The 23483-nt window shown below is 44.8% G+C and overlaps 4 protein-coding genes across 8 annotated transcripts in view; all 4 read right to left on the reverse strand.

Annotated features, from left to right (window-relative positions):
• Nucleotides 1-318: 318 nt before the first annotated feature.
• Nucleotides 319-4769, reverse strand: ctu1 (cytosolic thiouridylase subunit 1 homolog (S. pombe)). 2 transcript variants are annotated; one of them, XM_035640773.2, is made up of 3 exons: nt 4632-4769; nt 2413-2913; nt 319-1896 (listed from the first exon to the last, which is right to left on the reverse strand). In XM_035640773.2, exons 1-3 carry the CDS (start codon nt 4633-4635, stop codon nt 1361-1363), a joined length of 1041 nt encoding a protein of 346 aa, XP_035496666.1. In that variant the 5' UTR covers nt 4636-4769; the 3' UTR covers nt 319-1360. The 2 variants fall into 2 exon arrangements, with proteins under 2 accessions (XP_035496666.1, XP_035496667.1); XM_035640774.2 differs by having other exon boundaries at nt 4567-4752.
• A 329-nt stretch (nt 4770-5098) lies between these two features.
• Nucleotides 5099-6953, reverse strand: crybb2 (crystallin, beta B2). Its single transcript, XM_035640003.2, has 6 exons — nt 6811-6953; nt 6355-6442; nt 6059-6177; nt 5696-5828; nt 5443-5585; nt 5099-5335 (listed from the first exon to the last, which is right to left on the reverse strand). The coding sequence occupies exons 2-6, from the start codon at nt 6415-6417 to the stop codon at nt 5167-5169; spliced, it is 627 nt and encodes a 208-aa protein (XP_035495896.1). The 5' UTR covers nt 6418-6442; nt 6811-6953; the 3' UTR covers nt 5099-5166.
• A 4235-nt stretch (nt 6954-11188) lies between these two features.
• On the reverse strand, nt 11189-13357 carry LOC118314044 (beta-crystallin B3-like). Of its 2 annotated transcripts, none has more exons than XM_035640141.2 (6): nt 12932-13357; nt 12570-12667; nt 12256-12374; nt 11983-12115; nt 11714-11856; nt 11189-11585 (listed from the first exon to the last, which is right to left on the reverse strand). In XM_035640141.2, the coding sequence occupies exons 2-6, from the start codon at nt 12642-12644 to the stop codon at nt 11342-11344; spliced, it is 714 nt and encodes a 237-aa protein (XP_035496034.2). In that variant the 5' UTR covers nt 12645-12667; nt 12932-13357; the 3' UTR covers nt 11189-11341. The 2 variants fall into 2 exon arrangements, with proteins under 2 accessions (XP_035496034.2, XP_035496033.2); XM_035640140.2 differs by having other exon boundaries at nt 12570-12670.
• A 147-nt stretch (nt 13358-13504) lies between these two features.
• The window catches only part of si:ch73-138n13.1 (titin homolog), a 31506-nt gene continuing 21527 nt past the window's right edge, over nt 13505-23483 (reverse strand). For all 3 annotated transcript variants that reach the window (XM_035640133.2, XM_035640134.2, XM_035640132.2), the window contains 7 exons: nt 18731-18852; nt 16984-17149; nt 16634-16796; nt 15716-15843; nt 15402-15544; nt 15180-15267; nt 13505-15090 (listed from right to left, as the gene is read on the reverse strand). In XM_035640133.2, the coding sequence (XP_035496026.2) occupies nt 15192-15267; nt 15402-15544; nt 15716-15843; nt 16634-16796; nt 16984-17149; nt 18731-18852 (798 nt within the window). In that variant the 3' untranslated portion in view covers nt 13505-15090; nt 15180-15191. The remainder of the gene's footprint in view (nt 15091-15179; nt 15268-15401; nt 15545-15715; nt 15844-16633; nt 16797-16983; nt 17150-18730; nt 18853-23483) is intronic.

Consider the following 23483-nt stretch of genomic DNA (forward strand, 5'->3'; position numbering starts at 1 on the left):
AACATCAGACTTTTTGGGTAGGGGAAATCAGTATGAATTATTTTAATACTGAGCCACAAAGCCTTTACTTGGTTTACAAAGTACTACAAATGAAGTTGTATTAAATATGTTGTGTTTACGTTGTTAAAATATTAAGTTTAAACCATATACTGTCTGGGGTTTTGACTTTTTACTGAAAGATTTACAAAATAGGCTAGACACGCCTATGATGAATAGATGGATATGGCTTTTTTTGGCCGATACCGATTACTACTAATCTAAAAGACAATAACCGATATTTGTCTGCAGTAAAAAAAAAGTGTCGGAAAAAAACACAAATTCTTAACACAAAACTTTTATTGAAATCCCTTAAAGCATGTTTAATTAAAGTTTTCAACATGACCTTAACACACAAAGTGCAGGGAGCTGTCAGCTCCATTACTATGAAACATGGACAGCACATTGCTAAAGTCCAGAGAGTCGTGACTGCGGCTGCATCAGAGCCAAAGTAGTAAATTAAATGATTTTATTGGCAAATCGACTTTAAAAAATGTCTGATACCGATAATCATTAAACGGTGAGTATCAGTCGACCCATAATAGATAGATAAATCCCTCGTGGCAAGTATTTTTTGAAGGCAGGCCAAATCTGTGTTTAGTTTACAGGCTGGGACCTTCACAATATAAGCCTGTAGCATCACTAGTGGTAAGAACTGTGACCCTCAGCATATTCACGCTGCTGCCTGATCATCATCAGAACAACGACAAACAATAGAAACTTGTAGAAAACACTGAACATGTGGGGACAATGCATTTATTAAATCATTGTTCATTAAAAACATAATCGTAATCCCCCTCACTCAAATAGAAAAAAAATTGCCTCGTCTGCACCTCACACACCTAAAGCAGCAGTACACTAGTTTTGTGAGTGTGTGTGTGTGTGTGTGTGTGTGTGTATTATAAGTTTTGACTAAATGATTTCTCCAAAAGTTTAATAATTCGATAATAAAGCTGAAAACGGAAAAATACATGCTGGCAAAAAGCTTAATTTCATACCAAAACATTCACACTAACGGAACATGTTTCCATCTTTGCCAATCCTCGTATGTATGTGTGTCTGTTATACAGATATAACACGTACCATTCAGCTATTAATGAACAATACCTTTGTGTGCATACATACTATCTATGTGATCCAGGTTGACAGCATCACTGGTGTTCTACTATAATTAAATATTACAAATCAATACAATGATCAAAGAAAACAATAAAAATAACTTTGACAATTTTTTTCCTCTATAAAAGACAACAAATATTGTTCATCGTAAAATCTGAACGTACATTTTCAGCCTTATATTAAATAAAACATGTGAGAGTAACGGTCAGAAGTCTACAGATTTCAGCTTCCTCTCCTCCCTCTCAGTGAGCGGCTGCTGGGAGAGGAGTTTGTCATGCAGACGGTGGTGTTTGCCTATCCCCAGCTTCGGCAGGCCTCGGTTCAGTCCCTCCAGCAGCACACACGACTTGCACAGTGCCTGGCTGGAGATGTAGCCGCAGCGATTACAGGTCCCCTGCACGGGCATCTTCACCCCATCCCGCACAGACAGGTTCTCCCCGGAGTGGATGACGTCCATGATGGAGCTGGGCCTCACGCTCTCCAGGTCCTTTAAAAAGGTCCGCGCATGGCCTCGATAAGCATTTGGCGAGTAGATGCATTCAGTGGAAAAGTAGTCCAACTTCTTAAAGTAGGCGTACAGAACTATCTCCTTCTCGTACGCGTATTTGAGGGGCTTGCAGCGCGGCACGACCCCTTCGCCCTCGCTGACCGTGGAGATGGCGGTGCAGCGGCGCAGGCGAGCTATGTCCCCTCGCAAGACGTTCATTAGAACCGTTTCTGCCACATCGTCCGCATTGTGACCTAAACAGAAGAAACAGACAAACATAAAAACACGGCTATTGAAACCATTTCCCAAAATTTTATTTATTCTTTAAAGAACCCCTCCAGTCAGATTTTAAAGTATGTAAAAATAATCTGCTATGCCTTAATGTTTTGTTTAACATCGTTTACCGAAAAAAAGTTTAAAAAAATCTCTGAAATGGGCCTGGACACCATCCACTCTCTCTCCCTCATTGAGGAATTCTGAGACTATGAATATTCATGATATCACATTTGCATATTCGAAAGCGATTTGTTTTTCTGTATTTGCGACGTACCAAATCTAGCTTGAACAGGATTCGTTTGAATTTCGAATTGCAGAGAAGTGACACAGAAATCTCCTCCTCCTGGAGAGGAATGTGAAAACACCTCTATAGGGACATGTGCTCAGATACAAGTCCCTTATAGAGAAAACAGAAATAGAAGAAAACACTTTTTTGAGTGGAGGGGGACATTGAGACTAAGGCTGCTATCAGATTTCAAGGTGGAAAACCTTACCTGTACATATCTTGTCCACTTTCAGCATGATGGCTCCTCTGTCTAGCGCCTGTCTTCTGAACACTCCGCAGAAGGTGCAGTTGTTTTTCAGCCCCACCTGCTTCACTATGGCGTCCATCGTCCAGCCGTACAGCTCCTCATATGACACGATCTTCAGCGGCAGTTCGTACTGTTGCTGATTCCTCTTCACGGTCTCCAGCGAGTCGTCGCGGTAACCGGTGATTCCCTCATCCACTGAGAGGAGCATTAGTTCGAGGCCGTAGCTGTATCGCTCATTCAGGAGCTTCATTACGTGTGCGAGCACCGTGGAGTCCTTCCCGCCCGAGGCAGCGATTCCCACCGTCTCCCCCGGCTTGAACAGCTTCGCTGCCACGATCGTCCGGTGCACCTCCTCCTCGAAGGCCCAGAAGAAGCACTCCTTACACAACGAGTGGCCCGTTTTCGGACGTTTCAGCGCAGCTCGTTTCTCCTTACAGCCGCTGCACAGGACGGGCATCTTGACTGTTGAAGGAAGTTTGTTGAATGATGTTAGAAAATAGTGGGCCAAATATTTCCAAAACTTTTCCTGTCAAAGTCGTGATCAACAAACACACACAGCTCCATCTTTTTGTTGCAGGCGTTTCAACAAAGCAGACACATTGGGAATACTGTAGATAACTGTAGTTAGAGCTGCAACAGTTAATCGCTTAATTGATTAGTAATCGATTACTCAATTAATCGCCAACTATTTTGATAGTCGATTAATCGGTTCAAGTAATCTTAATAAAACAAACTCAGAATTCTCAAAGTCAAATGCAAAGTTCTCTGAGGTATCACGTCTCATTCATTCATGTGAGCAAGAAGAAAATAATTCACCTAAACATACAAAACTAACTTGTGCACACAAGATAATAACTTGTGTGTAGCCCTGTCACGAGTAGTACTTTTTGTTGCACGATATATTGTCCTAGAAATTATTGCGATAAACAATATTATCGTTATTTAAAGACCATTTTTTGATACTGCATCATGTGAGCTTGCAGTATCTGGCTTTTGGTCGTTGCGACTGCAAGTCCTACACAATTTGTGTTGCTGCTGAGAGAAATGTTATCCAAAGTTTAGACTTGAGTTCAGACAAAACAAGCAATTTGAAGACATGGTTGGTGCCTTCAGACGAACATGAAAAAATCCCTATTTTCTGACATTTTAAAGATCAAACTAGTAATTGATTAATTACATGAACAGAACAGATGAGAGGATCGAAGCAGCAAGACCTGCTAGACCGATGGCTATTATTTCGGTCAGTAAAAATGATCAAGTTCATCTTATTCATGTATCGTACGATAAGTGGATAACGCAATTATTGTGACAGTCCTACCTGTGCACATGTTTATATTATATTGTGCATACAATACTCGTATATCAACACATATATTATATTGTGCATACAATACATGTAGATCAACACATGTATTATATTGTGCACACAAGATAAAATATGAAATGAGGAATATCACCTAACTGGACCTTAGGGGCTGTAGAGGAACCCATCCTTTCACTGTGCTCCCACTTAATGAGTATATTTGATTCAATATGGGCAAACACGCTCAATACGTGTTATTTTCTGTGTTGTTACATGGTGCCTCTGTCCCACAATGTGAAATGGAACAGCTATACACAGTACACACACACACACACACACATATTTAAAGTAGTTACTGTACATGCCAGCTAAATCTGACATACTACAACTTGAAGTAGTTAAGAAGGAGGTAAAGTAACCTATCGTGGATCATGGCCACAGAAATATTAGAGGACCATTATGCGACGAAGAGCCCAATTCAAGAGTTGGGTGGAAAATACTCGTTGTATGATGTAAATATACTTTGGATCATTATTTCAATTACCAGTCTTAAAGGTGACACGTTGTGTCTGTTTCGAGAATCCAAGAGCAAACCCTCACTGGGATTGAAGTTGGTACAGACGACAACTGAAACCTTTTCAAAAGGACTAATAATAATAATTATAATAATAATGATATAAGAAACACAGAATGTCAGTTAACTTTCAGCTTCAGTATCGTGATTAAAGTTCTCCAAATCTAAATAACAAACGTGTTTCCGGGTTTAGCCGAGTTAAGCTAACAGTCAAATAACGTTAGGTAACATTTCATACCGACGTCTCCGGTGAACCGAGGTCTGAACTGGGACGGTGTCGGGGAAATACGCCGAGGAACGTACTCATTAAATATTACTTCAGTCGCTTTCAGACAACACGGTGTGAGTTTAACACGACCGAGAGTCGAGCAGCGTGTTGTTTCATCGTGCGTCGTCAAACTCCTCCTCAACCGGAAATCACGACGACGCGGCGGTCGCGATTCTCTGCAGCGCCGCCTATCGGTCGGAGTCGGACAGTGCAACTGGAACTGCGTCAGCAAGGCCCTGATATGCTTCTGTGGTACGGTACCTTCTCGGAATATTTAGATAATGAAATATTACATATACATAACTTCATTTTAATTCATCTGTGTTGTGTCTTTAATGTGTTGGTGAGAAGTTTAAACAGAGGGCACACAAAGCAGGTCCAATGTAAGCAATAAGGATTTATTAATTTTGCTTCAAAGACGGTCACTACTGCAACAGCTGCAATAGATATCAAAATGCTTGATGGTGTAAATGAAGGACAAAGGGGGTTTGCTGCTGTGTGGGGGGGGGGGGGGGGGGGGGGGTGTAAGGCGGCGAAGGTCAGGTTTCACGACAGGATCGAGTCACAAGCTTAGTTGACGGGGTGAAAAGCGCCCCTCTGATGCCACTGCATGTCTCTGATGCGCCGCACCGACTGGATCTGAGGAATCTGGGCTCCGAACTCAGTGCTGTCCTTATATTCCCCCTTTTCAAACAGGAACTGGTAGCCTCTGTAGCCTGGATACTGATAGCCCACCCAACTGGTTGCGCCGGGGAGCACATAGAGGGAGAAGGAGGAAGGAGACAGTTAGAGGGTCAGAGGGACTTTTTGTGTGCCAGACAACGCTCGCTCGCAGGACGGACTCACGTGCCACTCTGAACCCGGACAGAGGAGACCTTCTCCTGGTAGCCGTGCGCGTGGAAGCTGGGGACGTCATCGTCGATGATTTCTATCTTCTTCCCCGCGAAGCTGGGGTTTTCGTAAAGGACAATCTTGTGCTCCTGGCTGTCCTGAAGACAGCAGCAGAACAACCCAGTGGGTTGACTGGGTTCAGCCACACGTGGGTGGTGACTGACACGGGGGAGTGTGACAATTCTTTTTAAAAAGTGAACTTTCTTACCACTTTAATCGGGCGGAATGCAACAAGGGTGTCACTGCGCCTGCTGTTGGTCCAGGAATCCCAGCGAGGATACTCCCCCTTCTCAAACACATACTGTTCCCCCTTACAGTTGCCCTGCTCGTATCCCACCCATCTGAGAGGGCACAGGGGAAAGAGATGGGGGGGTTGTGGTCGGTGCAGGGGGCAAAGCAGGAAGGAAGATCTTGTTAAAACATATGAAGCGTACATTCATTTGTCTTTCAAAATATATTTTCTCCGTGCCATCCTCGAATCGTGCACGATTCGGTGCCCTCGTTCTCTGTCTGTGAGGCTGTAAAGTCACTGTGGAGTTTTCTTTCTGCCCGTCTTTAAACCCACACTCACGGTCCACACAGCACCAGTATGGAGCCCACTTTCTCCACGCCTGCTTCCTGGAGGTTGTTACAGGGGCCAGTCAGCTCATGGCAGCGTCCCTGGAAGTTTTCCTGCTCATAGATGACCAACTGTGAACAAAAGAGGAGGGAGAAAAAAAAACAGCTTTTGTGAGTGTTGCTGAGCTACATATCTCAATTTCAACTGTGCCGATGTCTGGAAGAGACAGGGGTTCAAATAAGAAATGCAAAAGGAGTTGTAAGTCGCGCTTGAGTTGGTCTTCGCTCGTCTGACGCATTTCATCTTACCTTGAACGCACTGGTACCTGGTTGCTGCTGCTTGGATGCAGGGTTCTGGTGGTCTGTTGCCATAGTGAAAGGGTCGGCAAGGAGGAAACTGAAAAGAAACAGACTAAATTATAGATTCATCGTTTCTAAAAAAATACATTGATAGATGTCTACTTGATCACAAAAACTCTTATAGATTTAAATCTAAGACATGTGCGGGACAAGCATCTATGAATCCCCCTTTTATGGATTATGTTTTCCATTATTTTCTCGCCCATGCCTCTCCCTCCAAAACAAATTCAGAACCTTCTGAATATAGAGTTACTACAGTGCATCATGGGATACAGTTTGTAGCGGTTGAAACAAAAAAAAAGAATTGTTCCAAAAGGCGGCAAAAGGAAAAAAGTCCTGATAAAAAAAATATATTATAGACGTAGACTTGAATAAATGCAGCATGACGGACGTCAACCCCCTTACCAGAACCCGTCTGTGCCAGTTTGTTTGTGATGGTGCGACCGGCTCAATATATACGGGACGCCCAGGGGTGGAAACTCTGCCAACAGGACACACGGTGTCCCAGGCGGCCCGCAGGTCGGCCTGCCATAGGCCCAACAGACCGAAATGAGGGTCACCCTGTAGCCTCCCACCCCCCCCACCCCTGGGTGTCACACTGCCACAAAGTTATTTCATTAGTTGTCAGTTTTGTCCAGCCAGTCATTGTTCCACGTTCACATGATTCAGCACAAACAGTGCCAAGAGACCCGCACCTACAATGAGAGGGGAGGGAGAACGAGAAGGATTGTAAAAGATTGGGGTTTACTGTGCTGGAGAGATTCCCATTGAGTTTAATAGCAGCACAAATGCTGCTGAACATCCCCACAACTGTACAGGTTTATTTGGTATTTCATTTTACGTTTCATTTTTCAGTCCAGAGGGAAATCTAGTAGTTACTACTCTGACAGCTGCAGTCACTCGTCACTGTACAGTTCCTGTACAGGTCCCCTTGAACTAGCTCAGGTGGCTCTGATTAAATAACTGTGGATAAATAGACATCAAATCCCAAAAAAATCAATACGGGTCGATTCGTACTAAACAACAGTGCGTAAGAAGATGTTAAATTCATATAAAACTATCTTCACCACCACCATCAACAACAACAACAACGACTAAAACAACAAAACGAATATCACAACTAGACACTTGTGCATGAATGCATCAGTTTTAACAATCAAATAATAATTTTCAGCATCACATTTTGCAATGTAAGGATATTCATTCTTCTTTCACTCCTGCAAAATGTTAGGTTTCCTCTTTTCGTTTGTTTTGATGACACTCGAGGCAAATGAATGAAAGTCAATATCTTATTTTTCAGGGGAAAGAGAGACGTTTGCTGAACTTCTATATCCTTCAGTGCCTTTTTTCCTGTGCTTTTACTTGAAATACATAATTTAAATGCTTAGTCCATTATGTTAAACTGGGTTCATTATACTTCAATTCATTTGCAGAGCTGCTTGGTGTAAACCATGAGGTCATAGAATATGATATGTGATAGAATAGAATAGAATAGAGTCTTTATTGTCATTGTACACGTACAATGAAAGTGTATCAACATCAGAAAAAAGTGCAAACAGTTAAATAAACATAAAAGAGTCTCAAAAAGTCACTTTAAAAATATATACAGAGATTCTTTATTTTTGTGTTTCAACATGTACTTTATAAGACATTTGTCAGAACTTTTTGAGATTATGAATACCGCCCACCCTTCTACCCCACCCTGTATCTCCACAGCTACCTTAATAATAAATAACAATATGCAATCAAAACTTGATTGCATCAGTATATTTAGGCATTTGATTAATCAAAAGGTAACCAAAGAAAAAAATAACATATATAAAGAAAAAAGAAAAGAAACAAAACAAGCAACGCAAATAGAGAAAAAAATGATAGTTAAATAAAGAAAAATAATGATCATAATAATATAGATATATATTAACACCAGGCTTTATCAGATAAAATTAAAATTAATTGTATGTGACATCCCGGTTCAACCAGGGCCTTTCTGTGTGGAGTTTGCATGTTCTCCCCGTGTGTGCGTGGGTTCTCTCCGGGTTCTCCGGCTTCCTCCCACAGTCCAGAGACATGCAGAATGGGGTCAGGTTCATTGGAGACTCTGAATTGACCGTAGGTGTGAATGTGAGAGTGAATGGTTGTCCGTCTCTGTATGTATGTATGTATGTGGCCCTGTGATAGGCTGGCGACCTGTCCAGGGTGTACCCCGCCTCTCGCCCAATGTTAGCTGGGATTGGCTCCAGAATGGATAAAGCGGTAGACGATGAATGAATGAATGAATGAATGTATGTGACGTGCAAGATCAGTCATTGTCTATTATTAATATTAGTCCAGGAGTGGGGTCCATGCTTTCAGAAAAAATCTTGATGTCCAGAGAGTCTGGATGTGACTCTTTCATAGCTGGCTATGTTGGACAGAGACAGAAGATTCAAAAAAAAAGAAAGTAAAAACACAAAAACAGAAACATACCACACACATACAGGACATTCACTGCACGGTTCATCCTTACATTGCATATTCAAGTAGCGTTGAGTGCAGTTATGGCTGGTTTTTGGACAAAAAAAATTTGTTCGTGTTATGATTGTCCTGTATCGTCTGCACCGAGGGGCAGCACCGAGGAGGCATCGGGAACTGTGAAGATCTTCCAGGGAGGGGAGAGTGCAGCCAACGATCATGTGTATCAGGGTCTAATTACAACACCAAAATATTTAGCCTACGTGTAAAACACTCTTTTCTCATGCTCTGATGTGACGAGAAGGCGTCTGCGTCCCTCTGGAGGCAGCGTTCAGTTTGCACGAGAAGCACGTGACAAATGTGCAAACAGCTCTTGTTGATGTCCGGTGAAATTTACCGTCGACTCTAACGTTTCTGTACGTAGAACTTTTCTACGGCAGTGGTGTCCACGTGTGGGGAGTTGAGACTCATCAGATGCCTCTGATTTACTCGTGTGCACCGCCGCCATTGCATCATAGCTACGTTGCATCCTTAAGCAAACAACAGACCCCCTGTAGAACTTACACTACAGATACTGTCAGAGCAATCACCTGGTTACATTTGGAGCATTTAAACTGCATGTTCTTATTTATCGTTAAAGACAATCCCACGTATCAACATCAGTGGTTCTTGCCCTCGCCCATTACACCGCTGACCTGAGGAGAGCTGACCTGACCTTTGCACTCTGACCCATGTGAGGAAGTCCGTGCAGATCGGTGCATGTGCAAAGTCTCTTAAAATAAACTAAACGAAAAACACATGATACAACCGTATGATGCTCACCTTAGTGACAAAAATAACTTTATGTACGAAAGTTACAGTTAGGTACAGAGTTTATCAACTGAAACTGAAAGGCGGAGACTGTGAGGATCTGTGTGTGACTTGTCCTGCAGGAGTGGGACGTGCTTTTACAAGACAGATGGTCGCTTTGAGACACAATCAGGATTCTTTTTTTTTGGCAAAGTCAGGCATATGAATTTTCTGATCAAAGACACGAGCTGCTGAAAATAGGTGGCGACTATTTTGGTTGCAGAGCTTATATATATTTTTATTTATTCCTGCGGAGGTGAAACCCGCTGATCCAAATCACAGTTAGTTCCCTACTGTATGAGCCCCACAGCTTGTGTTTGTGAAGAATACCCATGAGCTCGTGCGTGTGCCGGAGATTGTGCCAAAGGATTTGAGGGGACACAAAAAGGCCATTCAGTTCCGTGCTGCAGCACAACGCTTTTGTGCACATCTGAATTATAGGGATCAGGGTGTTGGAGCGCATGGCAAAAAAAAAGGCTTTGTGCAAAACAATGAAAAAATCCCCGGACTTGACCGTCGGGGACTGACGGGGACACTGCAAAACACCCCGGAAAAATAATCAATTCTAAACACACCCCGAGCATTTTGAGCTTATGTTACAAATTGACATCATCCTTATGCACTTCATCCCCTGGACTCTTTTTTAGAGATTTTAAATGTGTTTTTTCTTGAGACTCACAGCTGGAAGACTGCATGTTCATGTCGTTGTTGTTGTTGTTGCATGTCTTTTATTTATTGGTGTATTAGAAAATCCAGGGATGCACTGGATGACACAGAATCTTGTACATGTCCATGTCACTCTATTTCTTTCTCTTTTTCATGTATCTAGTCTCCAAAGAGAAATGCATGGACACATTTATGGCTCGTCTTAATCGTCTAATGGGGGGAATCATTTTATTTATCACAATGATAACTTAAAATCATAAAAAGTTAAACCTGTGGAATCTGTTTAGGTTGTGCAGCGTTATTAGAGGGCTACTATTTAACTCACCCAAACTGTGCACATGATAGAGAGATACTGTGTGAATAGAGTTATAATATGAGCTCCTAATTTGAACCCCGGTGATGATTCATGATGAATATCATGAACCATCCAATGAGCAATGATGACTATGGAAGGGAATGTGGCGCACTCTGTTTTAATAGCGAGCATCAATACAGTGTGAGATCATTTCCGTTGAGCATCGTGTGTGTGTGTGTGTGTGTGTGTGTGTGTGTGTGTGTGTGTGTGTGAGTGTGTGTGTGTGTGTGTGTCCAAAGAATCACTGAGTGAGTCGTGCGCTGCGAGTGCTGCGTGAGCTTTCTGTCAAAACAGGGGACACACAAGCAGTTAAAAGCTAAATGCCAAATGTGGAGCTACACTATTTTCCACATGAATATCATCTCTGATAGTGCTTTTTCCAAATCTTTACTACCTCGGTCACATTTTCCACCTCGACTCACACGTTTCATCAGTAACATCACCAACCAACACGGGGCCATCTCCAGGTCAAACAACTTTTATTCGCCACTGAAACATACATGGCACTCCTCACTGGGCACAAGCAGCGTTTGCCATGGTCAGGTCAAGGCAGAGGGCAGGCACTGTCGGCAGCTAAGGGGGGGGGGGTTTGGGTTGGCAGGCGAGGATCGCCGCTCAGCTGGCTCCAGCTGACGCCGGGGGGGCGGGAGGTACTGGGGCAGGTTCGGGGTCGGGGCCGGGAGCCGGGTCCGGGTCGGGAACGGTGAAGCAGCCCCTCTTGTGCCACTGCATGTCCCGCACACGTCGGACAGACTGGATCTGGGGCGCGGGGGCCTCCCAGTCGTTCCAATGCTTGAAGTCTCCCCGCTCAAAGACAAACTGGCGCCCTCTGTAGCCGGGGTACAAGTAGCCGACCCAGCTGTAGGAAAAGGGGAAAAACAAGCTGAGTGATATTTGCCACAGGAAATGCTGGAGTGCACTCATTCATTATCTTGGAGCGTGATGAAAAGAGAAACCGATGACACGGGAATGTAGGGAGGGTCTTACGTTCCGTTAAGGGCCTTGACGCTCGCGACGCGATCCTGAAAACCGTGGCCCCACAAACTGGGCACATCATCGTCGACAATCTCCATCTTTCTGCCGGTAAATCCGGGGCTCTCGTACAGATGTAGCTTGTGGTCAGCACTGTCCTGTTGAGGGGGAACAAGACACACGCGGATAAAAACAATGACGCGTGTTGTGTAGGGAGGTCAAAGTTCAGTGTGTGGCAAAGCGTACACATGAAACCAAGTTTTGAAGTCGGACTAGTCACCCACCACTTTGAGGGGCCTTAGAGAAAAGAGGGAGTAGCTGTTCTGACTGTTGGTCCAGGTGTCCCAGCGTGGATACTCGCCCTTCTCCAAGATAAACTGCTCCCCTGTGAACCCATGCCGATCATAACCCAGCCAGCTGAGAGCGAAAAGGAGAACACGGACAGTTAACGGGAGGGGAAAAGAAGAAAAAAAGGGTCGTTTAACTGACACCACATGAGACACGAAGAGAATAAGAACTTTTTTTTGTTTGTGAAGGAAGATCGGTATTTCACTCACGGCCCTGACTCGACGATCACAGACCCGACCTTCTCCAGTCCCTTCTCTGTCACATCTTTACACTCGGTAGAAAACTCCGCCTTGCTGCCCTGGAAGTTCTCGAACTCAAACAGCACCACCTGGGTCACAGTGGGAGACGAGCGTGTTGACGGACACGGGTTCATTTTGAGATGAAGGGGCCTCCACGAGGTGGCACATATTATCCGATAAGGAATCATATGGTGAGAATATGATACAAAAAGGGGGGGGGGGGTAAAGTAAAATAAATACAGTGAGAAATCCCTCCCTCCCTCCCTCTCCTCTCCGCACAGCACCTTGTACGTGGCTCCAGCTCCACCCTGGCTCTTCCCAGTAGCCAGCTGCTCCGGGGCGCTCTGCTGCTCCGACATCCTCCTGGTCCTCTGCTCCTCCACTTCTTTGAACACCATCCATCACACATGTACACACACAGGCCCAGATATGCACACAAGGGGGGGGGGGGGTAGATAGATATTCTGTTATAATCATTACACAAAGGATTACAGCCTTATTCCCATCAGGTTCAGTTACGATCCATGATGTTCAAAATCCTGCAAACATGGGTGTCCTCCCCGGTGCGGCACCATTTCACTCCACCGCACTGGAACTAACACAGCGCCGCTATTTGATTCCTGTGTCCAGAATGAGGCGTTTTTACCTGGGTATGCCTGCTAGGAAGTGGTAGTGTTCCTCTTTCTCTGTGCCACTTGGTGTTTGCTGGGGTTGAGCCATTAGAGGGCAGGGACGGGGGGGTATTTATGGTTTATTTCTGGCAACAACAGCAGAAAAGAGGGAGCTGTTGATACAGCAAGTCTGTCGCTCACATTGTGTCCGTAACTCTGCCTCTCAATAGGCAGCTGTGTTGGCACACGCTGCCCTGCCCGTCCGCCTGGCTGCCAGTGAGTGCTGTGTGCGGGCACAGGGGGAGAGAGCCAAGAGGATTCAGCAAACAGCCCCGCTCAGCACAAACACACACACTGACACACACCGACACACACGGCACACTCTGGACTATACCCAATCTTAATCACACCGTCCCTCCACACACCTATCCAGCAAAAAAGTTTGGGTTGATATTATCACCAGTCGTGAATGCTTCCATTCACCGGTTTGAAAAAAACAATTTGCATTACTTTGCATTAAAATGAGATGTAGTAAAAATGTTTTTTACAAGGAGAGCACACAACACTCACTGGTCAAGGAAGCGAAAAACTGGACGGAGGCCACCGGGTTTAAGCCAAGTAAATTTTATTACGAATGTATTCGCTCGAGGACACTGGCCAGTACAACACAGTGCAATATACATCTTTACTTTCAAATAAAATAAAAAAAGACAAAGAAAGGACATAAAAATAAACCCTCATAAACTCTATGAATACGTACATAGAAACCGGGGACCATCGCTCCGAAGACTCGATAGACACGTTCACTTGCTGCATTGCACGAGCACTCCCGACGACGCGGGAGACGAAACTTGGCCGACGTGGGGGTGGGGGGGTCAGAGGTCAGTGCTGTAGTGCATCAAGTGACAAAGTGCTTTACAGAAGCGCAGAGCCGGCGGGCGGGTGGGTGGGTGGGTGGCGAACACGAGTTCAGCTACAGAGCAGGTGCAAATAGTCCAATTTTTTGGGGGAGTTATTGGGAGTTTGCTTGGAGTGACGGTCATAGTCATGTAAACGCTGTAGTGAACGAACCCCCCCCTTTACTGGGACCCTGACGCTGAGCCAGTCAATTCCTAGCAAAGCCTTGTGAGACAGTAACGATTGTGCATGCACATCAATGGGGACAGACTAGAGGGAAAGCTGAACATTCATTGTGGAAAAACAAAAATTCATTGCAGAAAGATGATCGAGGAGTGTGTGTATGTGTGTGCGTGAGGGCTACAGGCTGGATGTATGGCTTATAAAGGACGCTTGCGGCTACAATCTATTCAAAGGAGGGAAGCAGGGCTGATAAGTGTTTCCATAAAAGAGTGAAAAGTGTATTTGTGCTGATTAGGAGAGTGTGTGTGATTGACGGATGCGAAAATCAGTTGGCCAAAAGCCCCTGATCGGTTCTCCACAAAGACAAAAAGACGTTGAGACAAAAGACACAGAACAGCACGCAACAAGGTTGTGGGGTTTATCAAAGAGCCTCGGCCGTAGTGACGCATCTCAAGTCGTTTCAAAACTAGCTCTCTGTCTTTGTTAAATCAAAGATAATACAAATATAACATCTCCTGATTACACTCGCTAACATGATATACAGTCCCACCGACGATCAAGTCGGAAGGTGATTTGTTCTCTACGTTCAAAAAAATCATCCACGTCTGAAATATCATCCTATGGCAACGCACGTACGACGCGTACACGTCGGGCGAAGTGAAGGAAACTAAATACAAAAACATCTCGCAGAGGGATTTGGCTGGATTGTCCTCCAGCGTGTGATGAAGCACACCCGGGATGACGAGACGTTGTGGTCACCACATGATCGCCCCCCCGCCCCTTCACTTCACTTCGCATGGTCCCTATTAAAGTGTTTGTGCGGTGTCGCTCCTGGTGCAGGAGAGCTCCCACAGGTTCAAGCATGAAATGGATAAAGCAGAGCAGCCAGATGTTTAGTTTTTTTCCTTCTCCTCCTCGCTCGTTGTTTTTTTCCATAAAAAAGGCACCATGCACATTTATCGACCCAGATAGGAAGAGAACAAAAACAAAACAAAAAAACGGGAAAAAAACAAAACAACCCATAACACATCAGCAGCTGTAGATTCCCCTTCTCCTGCTCTCCGGGTCAAATGTTAAGGCTTCTGTTTCGTACAGATTCATCAGTTAAGGCCACCTTGAGGAGAGAGTGAGAGGAGAACAGGTGTCAAAGAAGAAATGAATGATTTTTAAAAGGAAAGAAACAGAACACATGAACGGTCTCACCTCATCATTTACTTAGCTGTCATTTTCATATTGACTCAAGCGCTTCTTGGACTTCAGCTCTTTCAACCACTGAGGCGAGTCCTCCTCACTACAAAGACACGGCGAACACAGTATTACTAAGTGCAAAGTTAGGCCAAGGAGAGAAAAAACGAGCTAAGAAGAAATATTTGTTCCCTGGGAAAGGATGTATTTATTTTAGAAAAATGGTGTCGTCTCTCTCACCCATTCTCTTTCCCACCAGGTGGGGGCAGTACGCGCGCTGCCCGTGGAAGGAAGGGGGACTTGGGAGAGCGAGACAGCTGCGAAGGAGAGGGAGTGGGTCCGTTGCTTTGATTGTCAGAGTCGCCCCTCTTCCTCAGCTGCGCCTGAAAGCAGGGAGGGGACATTTTTATCACGTCAGTGCGAGTAGCAAATACATGAGGAGTGCGCTAAAAAAATTTCTAATGTATGGTTCAATACAGCTGTACAGCGCGGAGAGATACATAGAATCAGATTCCTCTGGTTAATACACATTTCATGTGACGATAGAAGCTTACCTTTAAAGCTGAAGGGTCCATCCCAGGGAACAGGGCGACTCTCTGGGGCTGAGAGGCGGCAGCAGGTGGGGCGCCTCTGGTTTGCCCCTCGGGGTCCCAGTCATCCTCCTTACCCTCAACCTTCGCCTCTGTCAGAGGGGAAAACACAAATTGCTCTCACGCGTCAGCATTCAGTTGTCACTCTTAGACATTCAGCCTTCCATTAGGGCTTGACTATTGATTACAAACTTAAGCCCCCCTCCACTTGACATAGTTTCTGTCCTCTAAAATGTCAGACATTGACTATAGGGACTTGTATCTGATCACGTTGTCACTATAGAGGTGTTTTCACTTTCTTCTCCTGGAGGAGGACGTTTCTGTCACTTCTCTGCAATTTGAAATCCAAACGAATCCTGTTCAAGCTACATTTGGTACGTCGCAAACACAGAAAACCAATCGCTGTCGAATATGCAAATGTGAGGCCAAGAAACTGGAAACTTCCGGTGCAGCGGAGGCAGCGCATCCACGAGAGGACGGCAGGTGTGTCAGCAGACAGTTAGCGTTAGCAGTTTTATGGCTTAATCTCGCCAACGTTGCCGCTAGCCATCTTGTTGCGCACATTCTTCCACCGGTCAACCTAGCGCGGTCAGCTGTGGTGGGCTGAGCCTGTGTTATTTGCATATCATGAATATTCATCGTCTCAGAATTCCTCAATGAGGGAGAGGGAGTGGATGGTTTCCAGCCCCATTTCAGAGGGTAAACAATGTCAAACTAAATATTAGGCACAGCAGAGGGGATCTTCAAACTTGTGAGTGCATCGTTTCCACAATCTGTGTCGTGTGACGCTGAAGAAAGAGCTTATTGAGGTTTTAGCTGCTTTCGTTTGGTGTAAGAAAGAAGGTGAAGACGAAATGAACCGCTCCAGAGCAAAGTGCTAACCTGTGGAGTCTCTGTAGAGCCAGTCCTCGGTGGTTCCGTCCCCTCCCTCCGGCAGCGCTGCACTCTGACGGGCTGCTCTGGTGGGCCGCGTTCGCGGGGCTCGTTTCTTCACGAGCTGGGCTCTGGAACGGAGGGCGCTGGTGTCCAACAGAGCGGTTGGAGCCTGGACAAGCGAGACGCGGTTAAGAAAAAGTGCAACACTGAGTTGACACAAATACAACACGAGAAGTGTCAAACAGGAAAAGTCCTGGCACACGCATGAACATCTAACGAATAAAGGCAAAACAACACAATCAGACATGACAGACCGATAACGGAGATCAAAAGAAATGAAAACAGGTGACACTTACTTCAGGGAAGGAGAGGGGCTGGCTGTCGGACGAGGGACGGGGGAGGAGGCCGTCTAGAGCGTCACTGTCAAACTGCGAGGGATGATCACCAGGCGTGTGCGGGGGCGTGTGCTTCCTTGGTGACGGGCTGAGGTTGCTTTCTGAGCTGGGAGTGGCAGGAGTGAGGCTGAGAAGTCACAACAAAAGGGGTAGGGGGGTTAGGAAGCACTCTTGAAAACAACAATGACCTAAAAACAGACTGCAAACCAGGTGTGAGTGCACACATACTGTATCTCACATTTGAATTACTATCCATTCTTGTGTTGGTTAATATTGTGATGTTATTTCCTGGCCACAGGGGGTCAGTAATAGATCGCAATGTAATGAAATGTAATGACACAGAGGACCAATGTGTCTGTGATACAGGGTCGTGCTGGAGTTATTTGAACTTCTTTACACGTAACAGTTCCCCAAAGAGCCTTAAATCAACAAAATATCTATCACTGTATCCTGCTGCAACGATGGTTTTCTGTGCCACCACTAACAATGCTTGTTAGGAAAACGAATCACCTCCGAAGAGGAGGTGATTCGTTTTCACCTGTTTGTTCATCTTTCTGCAGGTGAACTACTGAACCGATTTTCACCAAACCTGATGAAGGGAGGGAACACGGGGCCGGGGAAGAATCATTCTGGTTAAAGGGCCAGCTTCAGGAATATTTGATCACTTTCATTAACATTGCAAGACAGGATTTTTGACATTATCTTAAATTTCTATTTTCTAATAATAATAATAATCCATCAGATTTATATAGCCCTTTTCCAGATGCTCAAAGACGCTTTACAATAGGAGCTAAAACAAAACAGAACAGAACAGAACAGAACAAGGTTTAAGTTTAAAGGTTAAAAGCAAGAGTGAAGAGGTGAGTTTTGAGGGCTGTCTTGAAGGACAGAAGAGTGTCGGCATCTGTGTGGATATGGCTGGGAAGGGCATTTCAGGGGGAGGGGGCGGCTGCATCAAATTCTCTGTCGCCCCAGGTCCGGAGCTTAGTCCTGCGGGTTGGAGGAGGTTGGCATCCGCGGACCTGAGGCGAAGGGTGGGGGTTGGAGAGGTAGGGAGGGGCCAGGTCGCTGAGGGCTTTGAAGGTGATGAGTAGTCATTTTGAAATCAATCAGGTATTTGATGGGGAGAGCCAATGGTGATGTGGTCAGAGCGGCGAGTGGAGGTGAGCGTACGGGCAGCGGAGTTCTGGACATGTTGAAGCTTATTGAGGATTTTGCTTGATGAGCCATATAGGATAGAGTTACAGTTACCAAGTCAGGATGAAATGAATGCTTGGACCATTTATGGTGTTGAGATCTATGAGTCGGTGCAACTTCCTTTTTCTGGTACAAACACCAGATTACAACACAATGTCTTTCACATTATGTAATCTTTTACCTAAATTTTAAATGTTGTTGCTGATGACCTTGAACATTTAACTATTTATTTATTCGTCCATTTAAAGCAGACAAACGCCTAAGGAGTCTCAGTGGATTTTAGCCGATGCAAATCTTTGGTAGCTCCAGTTCTTCTGAAGCTGCACACCGTCAGCTACTGTATGTACAGACGATCATCTCTACTGTTCGGGCTGAAAACCATGTTTCTGTGGACAGCTCTTATGGTTTGGGATCATTGACCTTTGCTGTGTGTGTGTGTGTGTGTGTGTGTGTGTGTGTGTGTGTGTGTGTGTGTGTGTAAACACAGTGAACTCATAAAATACATGCTTACCTGTCATCGGTGCGCAATCCCGTCTCCCAGGTCCCATACTGACTGTCAGTGTCCCGGACCCGAGTCTCTGAGTCGTCGTCGTCCCCCTCCTCTTCACCACTGAGATTTTGCTTCTGCTGCACCTGGAGGCAGCAGGGACATGGGGACATTGTTAATGAATAGTAGTCTAGTGTAGTTTTTGAGAGACACCAAAAGCAGCTCTCACCTGAAACTCAAAATCTGTGGGTGACAGCTAACAATCTGACCGCAATAAGTTCGTTGAATATCTCAGATTTGCGCTGTGATACCAGTCTTTACTGGTCAAAATTCTGTTTAACTGATCAGAAACACATTATGAATAATAATGCAGCACAGTAGCAGGTTAATCTGTGTCATCACAGTCAACAGCAGTGTTGTTAACCAAGTGGTGTCTTCTCGAGCCTCGGCGCTCAGCAGCGGCAAGAAGCATAAAGGAAGGTGAAGGGATGAGTTAATGGACACGGGACCGGAGCGGGGACAAAGACGGATGATGGGTGCGTGGGTGATTGAGCATGTGTTTGCCGTCTACTGAACCATGCCTCTTTTAATGAGCCTGGTACAGAGGACATACTGTCTGAAAACCAAACAGAGCTCACAGGGACACGCCTGCGCATGAACCGATAACCCCGGCCTATATAGGAAGAGACAAAAGAAAAGCCCTCAGTCCTCAGATGCTGCCCGAGGGGCGGACGGAGAAATGTGATACACCTGGCCCTGTAATTGCCTAGGTTTCCTAGACTATGAGAGTGATCCAGCAGCAAACGTTTATATATGAGCGGTGACCGAAGATCTTGAAGCTCCGAAGCTTGTTGTTTGCTTTGGGTAATGTGGGAGCACAGATACAAGAGTACCACTAAAAGACGACAAGAGAGACAGTGAGGTAGAAACAACATCTGAGGTGGAGTGAGGCGGAGGGACTTTTTTAACTAATATATCTGAAGAGAGTGGGGCAGCGTAGGGCGTCATTCATCACCTGAGCCTTTCCTGACAGGAAACAAAGAAAACAGAGAACAGTGAACATTCAGCTCTGCTGCCTCAAGTTCATCCTCTTCTCAAGGATTTACAGCTCTCACACTTTTCAAGTCAACACCATAGGGTTGTACCACTTAGCTTGAAATACACACACATCTGACTCCTGCGCCCACTGACAACAATGAACAGAAACCCTGACTTTAAAACAGACTGGAGGTCGAACATAGAGAATGGGTAAACACACACTCCACTTGGCTACTGGTCTCAATCAACCAGACCAGAAGTCCTGCCTTTAAGCTACGGAGAGACGTAACTGAACTATAGAAACATTGCAAATTGACTAAGTTACTACTTGATCAACCAAAAACTGTATATAAATATGTATGTAGTCACCAGGTCCTAAAAATGAAGCCAATGCGCTAGTGCATGAAGCTTGTATTCTCTTGAATGACCAGCAGTGAAAAGAAGTCTGTTTCTATTGAAGTCTATAGAAATAAATTCGATAGAAAATGACTCTACTTCTCACTTGATTTATAACTTAAGTAAACATTGAACTGAGGAGTTTATGGTTCAATCTCAAGTTTCACGTCTTCTTCAAAACAGCATGATGTTCACTTTGTAAACATTGGTCCATGTAGAGTAAAAAACAGTTCACCTTGATGAACCGGTCATTCATTATACGTAGTGTGGTTCATGCTATCGAAGTATTATGATGAAATAATGTTACTTACAGGCTCAAGGACGCAGTGTTTCAAATAAAATACTTATTAGATCAGTTTGTATGACACGTTGGTCGTTTATAACAGTCACATTCTAAAGTTGTGGAAAGAAGCTGGTTGTCATAGAGACGGGTCGAGACATAACAATCAATACTATATGTGACCGCCGATCTTCCAACTTTCTCAGTGCTGCAAAGTGAAGTAAGTTGGTTGATCGTCAGTTTCTGGAATGTACAGAAACTGCCCCCCCACACACACAGACCATTTGACAATCATTTTGTGTGGCAACTGCAGTTTTAACTTCAGCTACTTGTGTCCTCTCCCAACATTAAAGCTGTGTATGTTTCGCACCTCTTTGTTTTGTCATTATATTACTAATATTATTATCATTGGCAATTTTGTTTTACTGGACAACATGTTAAAAAGAGGCAGGGGGCAGCTGTAGCTCAGGAGTTGGAGCACGTTTGTCCACAAAGCAGGAAGTCAATAGTTTGATCCCTGGCTCCCTCCGGTCCGCATGCCGATGTGTCCTTGGGCAAGACGCTGAATTTGAATGTGTGGATGTGACTTGAACAGTGAAGCATTTTGGGTGGTCAATAAGACTAGAAAAGCTCTATATAGGTGCAGTTTTTGGCCTTGCTACTAGTGAGAACAATCGAAAAAATTGCAAACTGCAACCAACTGAGCCACGACAGGGGACACTTTATGTAGGCGCACCGCTGAGTCCCTTTCCGGTTTCGGGCAGCGCTGAAAATTCAATGCCAATGCGTTTTGTGCAACGACCATGTTCAACACAACATAGCAAACATGGAGACTCACACGGCGGTCGGGTCCACCTCATGTTACTATATTTAATGAAAAAACATCGTGATTATACATATATGCACACATAGTTATAGAGAATATATTCAATTTCTGTGAATAAGTTCTTCTAAATATTACACACTGTAGCTCTAATGTATTTGGATGACCCACTGAATAAACAACTGTTTTTGAGCATAATAAGACCATAAGTGTCTTTACAGTGGGAGTACCATGTGAGCATAGCATATAGCTGGACCATCTTTGTTTTTTTTACCTGTCACTGTAAACTTCTATCAAACACTCTGCTCATAAAAATTCCTATCCCATGCGGCATGTGTGTTACTCCCAAACACACCCTCAGCTGATCAGCATAGAGAAGGAACATTGCCTCTGCTGGAACATGTTGAACAGAGTAATGTCATTATACTGCAGCAAAAAGAAAAGACTCACAAGAAATGTCTGGCTGTTCAAAGCAGAATGAGCCTTTCAGTCTTTTAGAGGATTTTAACAGAACTTCAACTTCTTTCTTTTTTTCCACTTTCTCTCCTGGTTAGACAGGTTTATCCGCCGAACAATTAAAACAAACAATCTACAGCGCTGAACATTGTTCAGTTGCTCCGCTGAACGGACAGGTGCGGGACTCAGAGATCATGGTCGATGACGGAATCCCACTGAACCGGCCAAGGAGTCCAGGAGCAATGATTTATGGCTGTTGTTGGGAGGAAAAGCGTTTTCCTTTAATAACATTAGCAATATTCAGCTTCCCGTGGACAGGAAGGGCGTGTCAGAGGAAGCGACATAACAAAGAGCGGATGAATGGAAGGTTGAAGGAGAGAAAGGGTTGATCACTAAATAGGGTTAAACTGACAGTCGGAGAAGGACAGGGCTGGATCGAGGCCTTGGTACCGTCTACTTGATAATGCACTAACCGCTGAGCACCACACATAATCCATAACACGGTCACATGGGACAGAACCGGTGGTTTGAGGTTTGCTCCCTGCTCACCAGTGAAATGGAAAGTGACTATATTGAATTGCTGTTCCTTGAAAAGGGAAGGGCCCTGCTGTAAAGCACCCGACAGAGAGTCTGTAGATATAATAGGTGTGTTTACTTGAACACAGCATCTAAGACACGCGCTTAGAACCTAGTTAACGATAGCAGTTTAAAGTTCTCATACCCCGGTTAACAGACCTAGATAACTCCTTTAGTAACCGGGGTATTTGTGCATGTATAGACCTATACAAGCTCGGGTTTCGCTTCTGTGCATGCTGCCCAAGGTTATAACTGCCCCTCTCCACCCTGCTGCAGTGGTTTTTGACCCGGAAATAGAAGAGATCAGGAAGCGACAGCGCGAATATCAGAGGTATGTCTGCCACCGAGGACACGGTGCCAACAACCACAAGAATTAGCTTGTTCATTGGTCCACCGCTTGCGCATGAGTGTTGTCACATCTCCTAGAATTCAGAAGATGGCGGGCGGCGGGGTAACGTCTCACATATTTTCTTTGATTTTACACTTTTAAAGCATTTAAATGCTGCGTTTAATTCAGTTACGGTTAGTTGTTGCTGTACACTAACGTCAAATGACGACTTCTTTCGAACCTATCAAAACGACAACACTACGATAAAAAGTCACTACATCTACCGCTGTCCTTTCACTTTCTCTGCCACAATTTAATATCTGCCACTGTCAAAGGACAAAGGGAAAACTCCGGAGCAGAAGGTGCCGCTAATGTGCCTATTACAGTGGTCGCCAACTGCCATTAAATGCGACGAAGAGGAGCGTACAACCTATTACATTGCGGTCGCGTAGAGAATGTACGAAATGTACAGCGCTGAAAAGTCGTCTATGTTCTCCCCACTGCCCAAGTTGTTGTGATTTTGACAAAGGTCAACCCGGAAGAAAAAGCCTTATTCTGACCAGTTGTACCTTGGCAGAGTTACTCCTGTGATTCTTCCCATTCTTCCCCGCTCTTTGATACGGGGAGAACTGGCATAACTCGGTTATTCACTTAACCGGGCTAAGACCATACCACCAGTTACTGCTGTGTTTGCACCTCACGATCCCAATCAGTGCTGCAGTCTTCAATCGGACCCAGCAAACCCTAAACGTCTGACACACTTGAGCACTGCAGCTACAACGACAGCGATGGTGGCTTGTGATCGAGAGACATGAGCTTATCCAGGTTATTATAAATGGGATGTGACAACCACGAATACAGCGAGACAATTAACAGCCCA

Source organism: Scophthalmus maximus, chromosome 3 (assembly GCF_022379125.1).
Source record: "Scophthalmus maximus strain ysfricsl-2021 chromosome 3, ASM2237912v1, whole genome shotgun sequence".
NCBI classification, from domain to species: domain Eukaryota; kingdom Metazoa; phylum Chordata; class Actinopteri; order Pleuronectiformes; family Scophthalmidae; genus Scophthalmus; species Scophthalmus maximus.

What these genes read in the sequence shown, in the direction of transcription:
- ctu1 (XM_035640773.2), bottom strand. An exon ending in AGTGGACAAGATATGTACAG is followed by an intron (nt 1,897 to 2,412) that starts GTAAGGTTTTCC and finishes TCTTCTGTTTAG; the next exon opens with GTCACAATGCGGACGATGTG.
- crybb2 (XM_035640003.2), bottom strand. Translation starts at nt 6,417, where the DNA reads ATGGCAACAGACCACCAGAACCCTGCATCCAAGCAGCAGCAACCAGGT. An exon ending in ATACTGGTGCTGTGTGGACC is followed by an intron (nt 5,829 to 6,058) that starts GTGAGTGTGGGT and finishes GTGCCCTCTCAG; the next exon opens with ATGGGTGGGATACGAGCAGG. An exon ending in GTCCGGGTTCAGAGTGGCAC is followed by an intron (nt 5,336 to 5,442) that starts GTGAGTCCGTCC and finishes CGGCGCAACCAG; the next exon opens with TTGGGTGGGCTATCAGTATC.
- LOC118314044 (XM_035640141.2), bottom strand. Translation starts at nt 12,644, where the DNA reads ATGTCGGAGCAGCAGAGCGCCCCGGAGCAGCTGGCTACTGGGAAGAGC. An exon ending in CTCTAAGGCCCCTCAAAGTG is followed by an intron (nt 11,857 to 11,982) that starts GTGGGTGACTAG and finishes CCCCCTCAACAG; the next exon opens with GACAGTGCTGACCACAAGCT. An exon ending in GTCAAGGCCCTTAACGGAAC is followed by an intron (nt 11,586 to 11,713) that starts GTAAGACCCTCC and finishes CTTTTCCTACAG; the next exon opens with CTGGGTCGGCTACTTGTACC.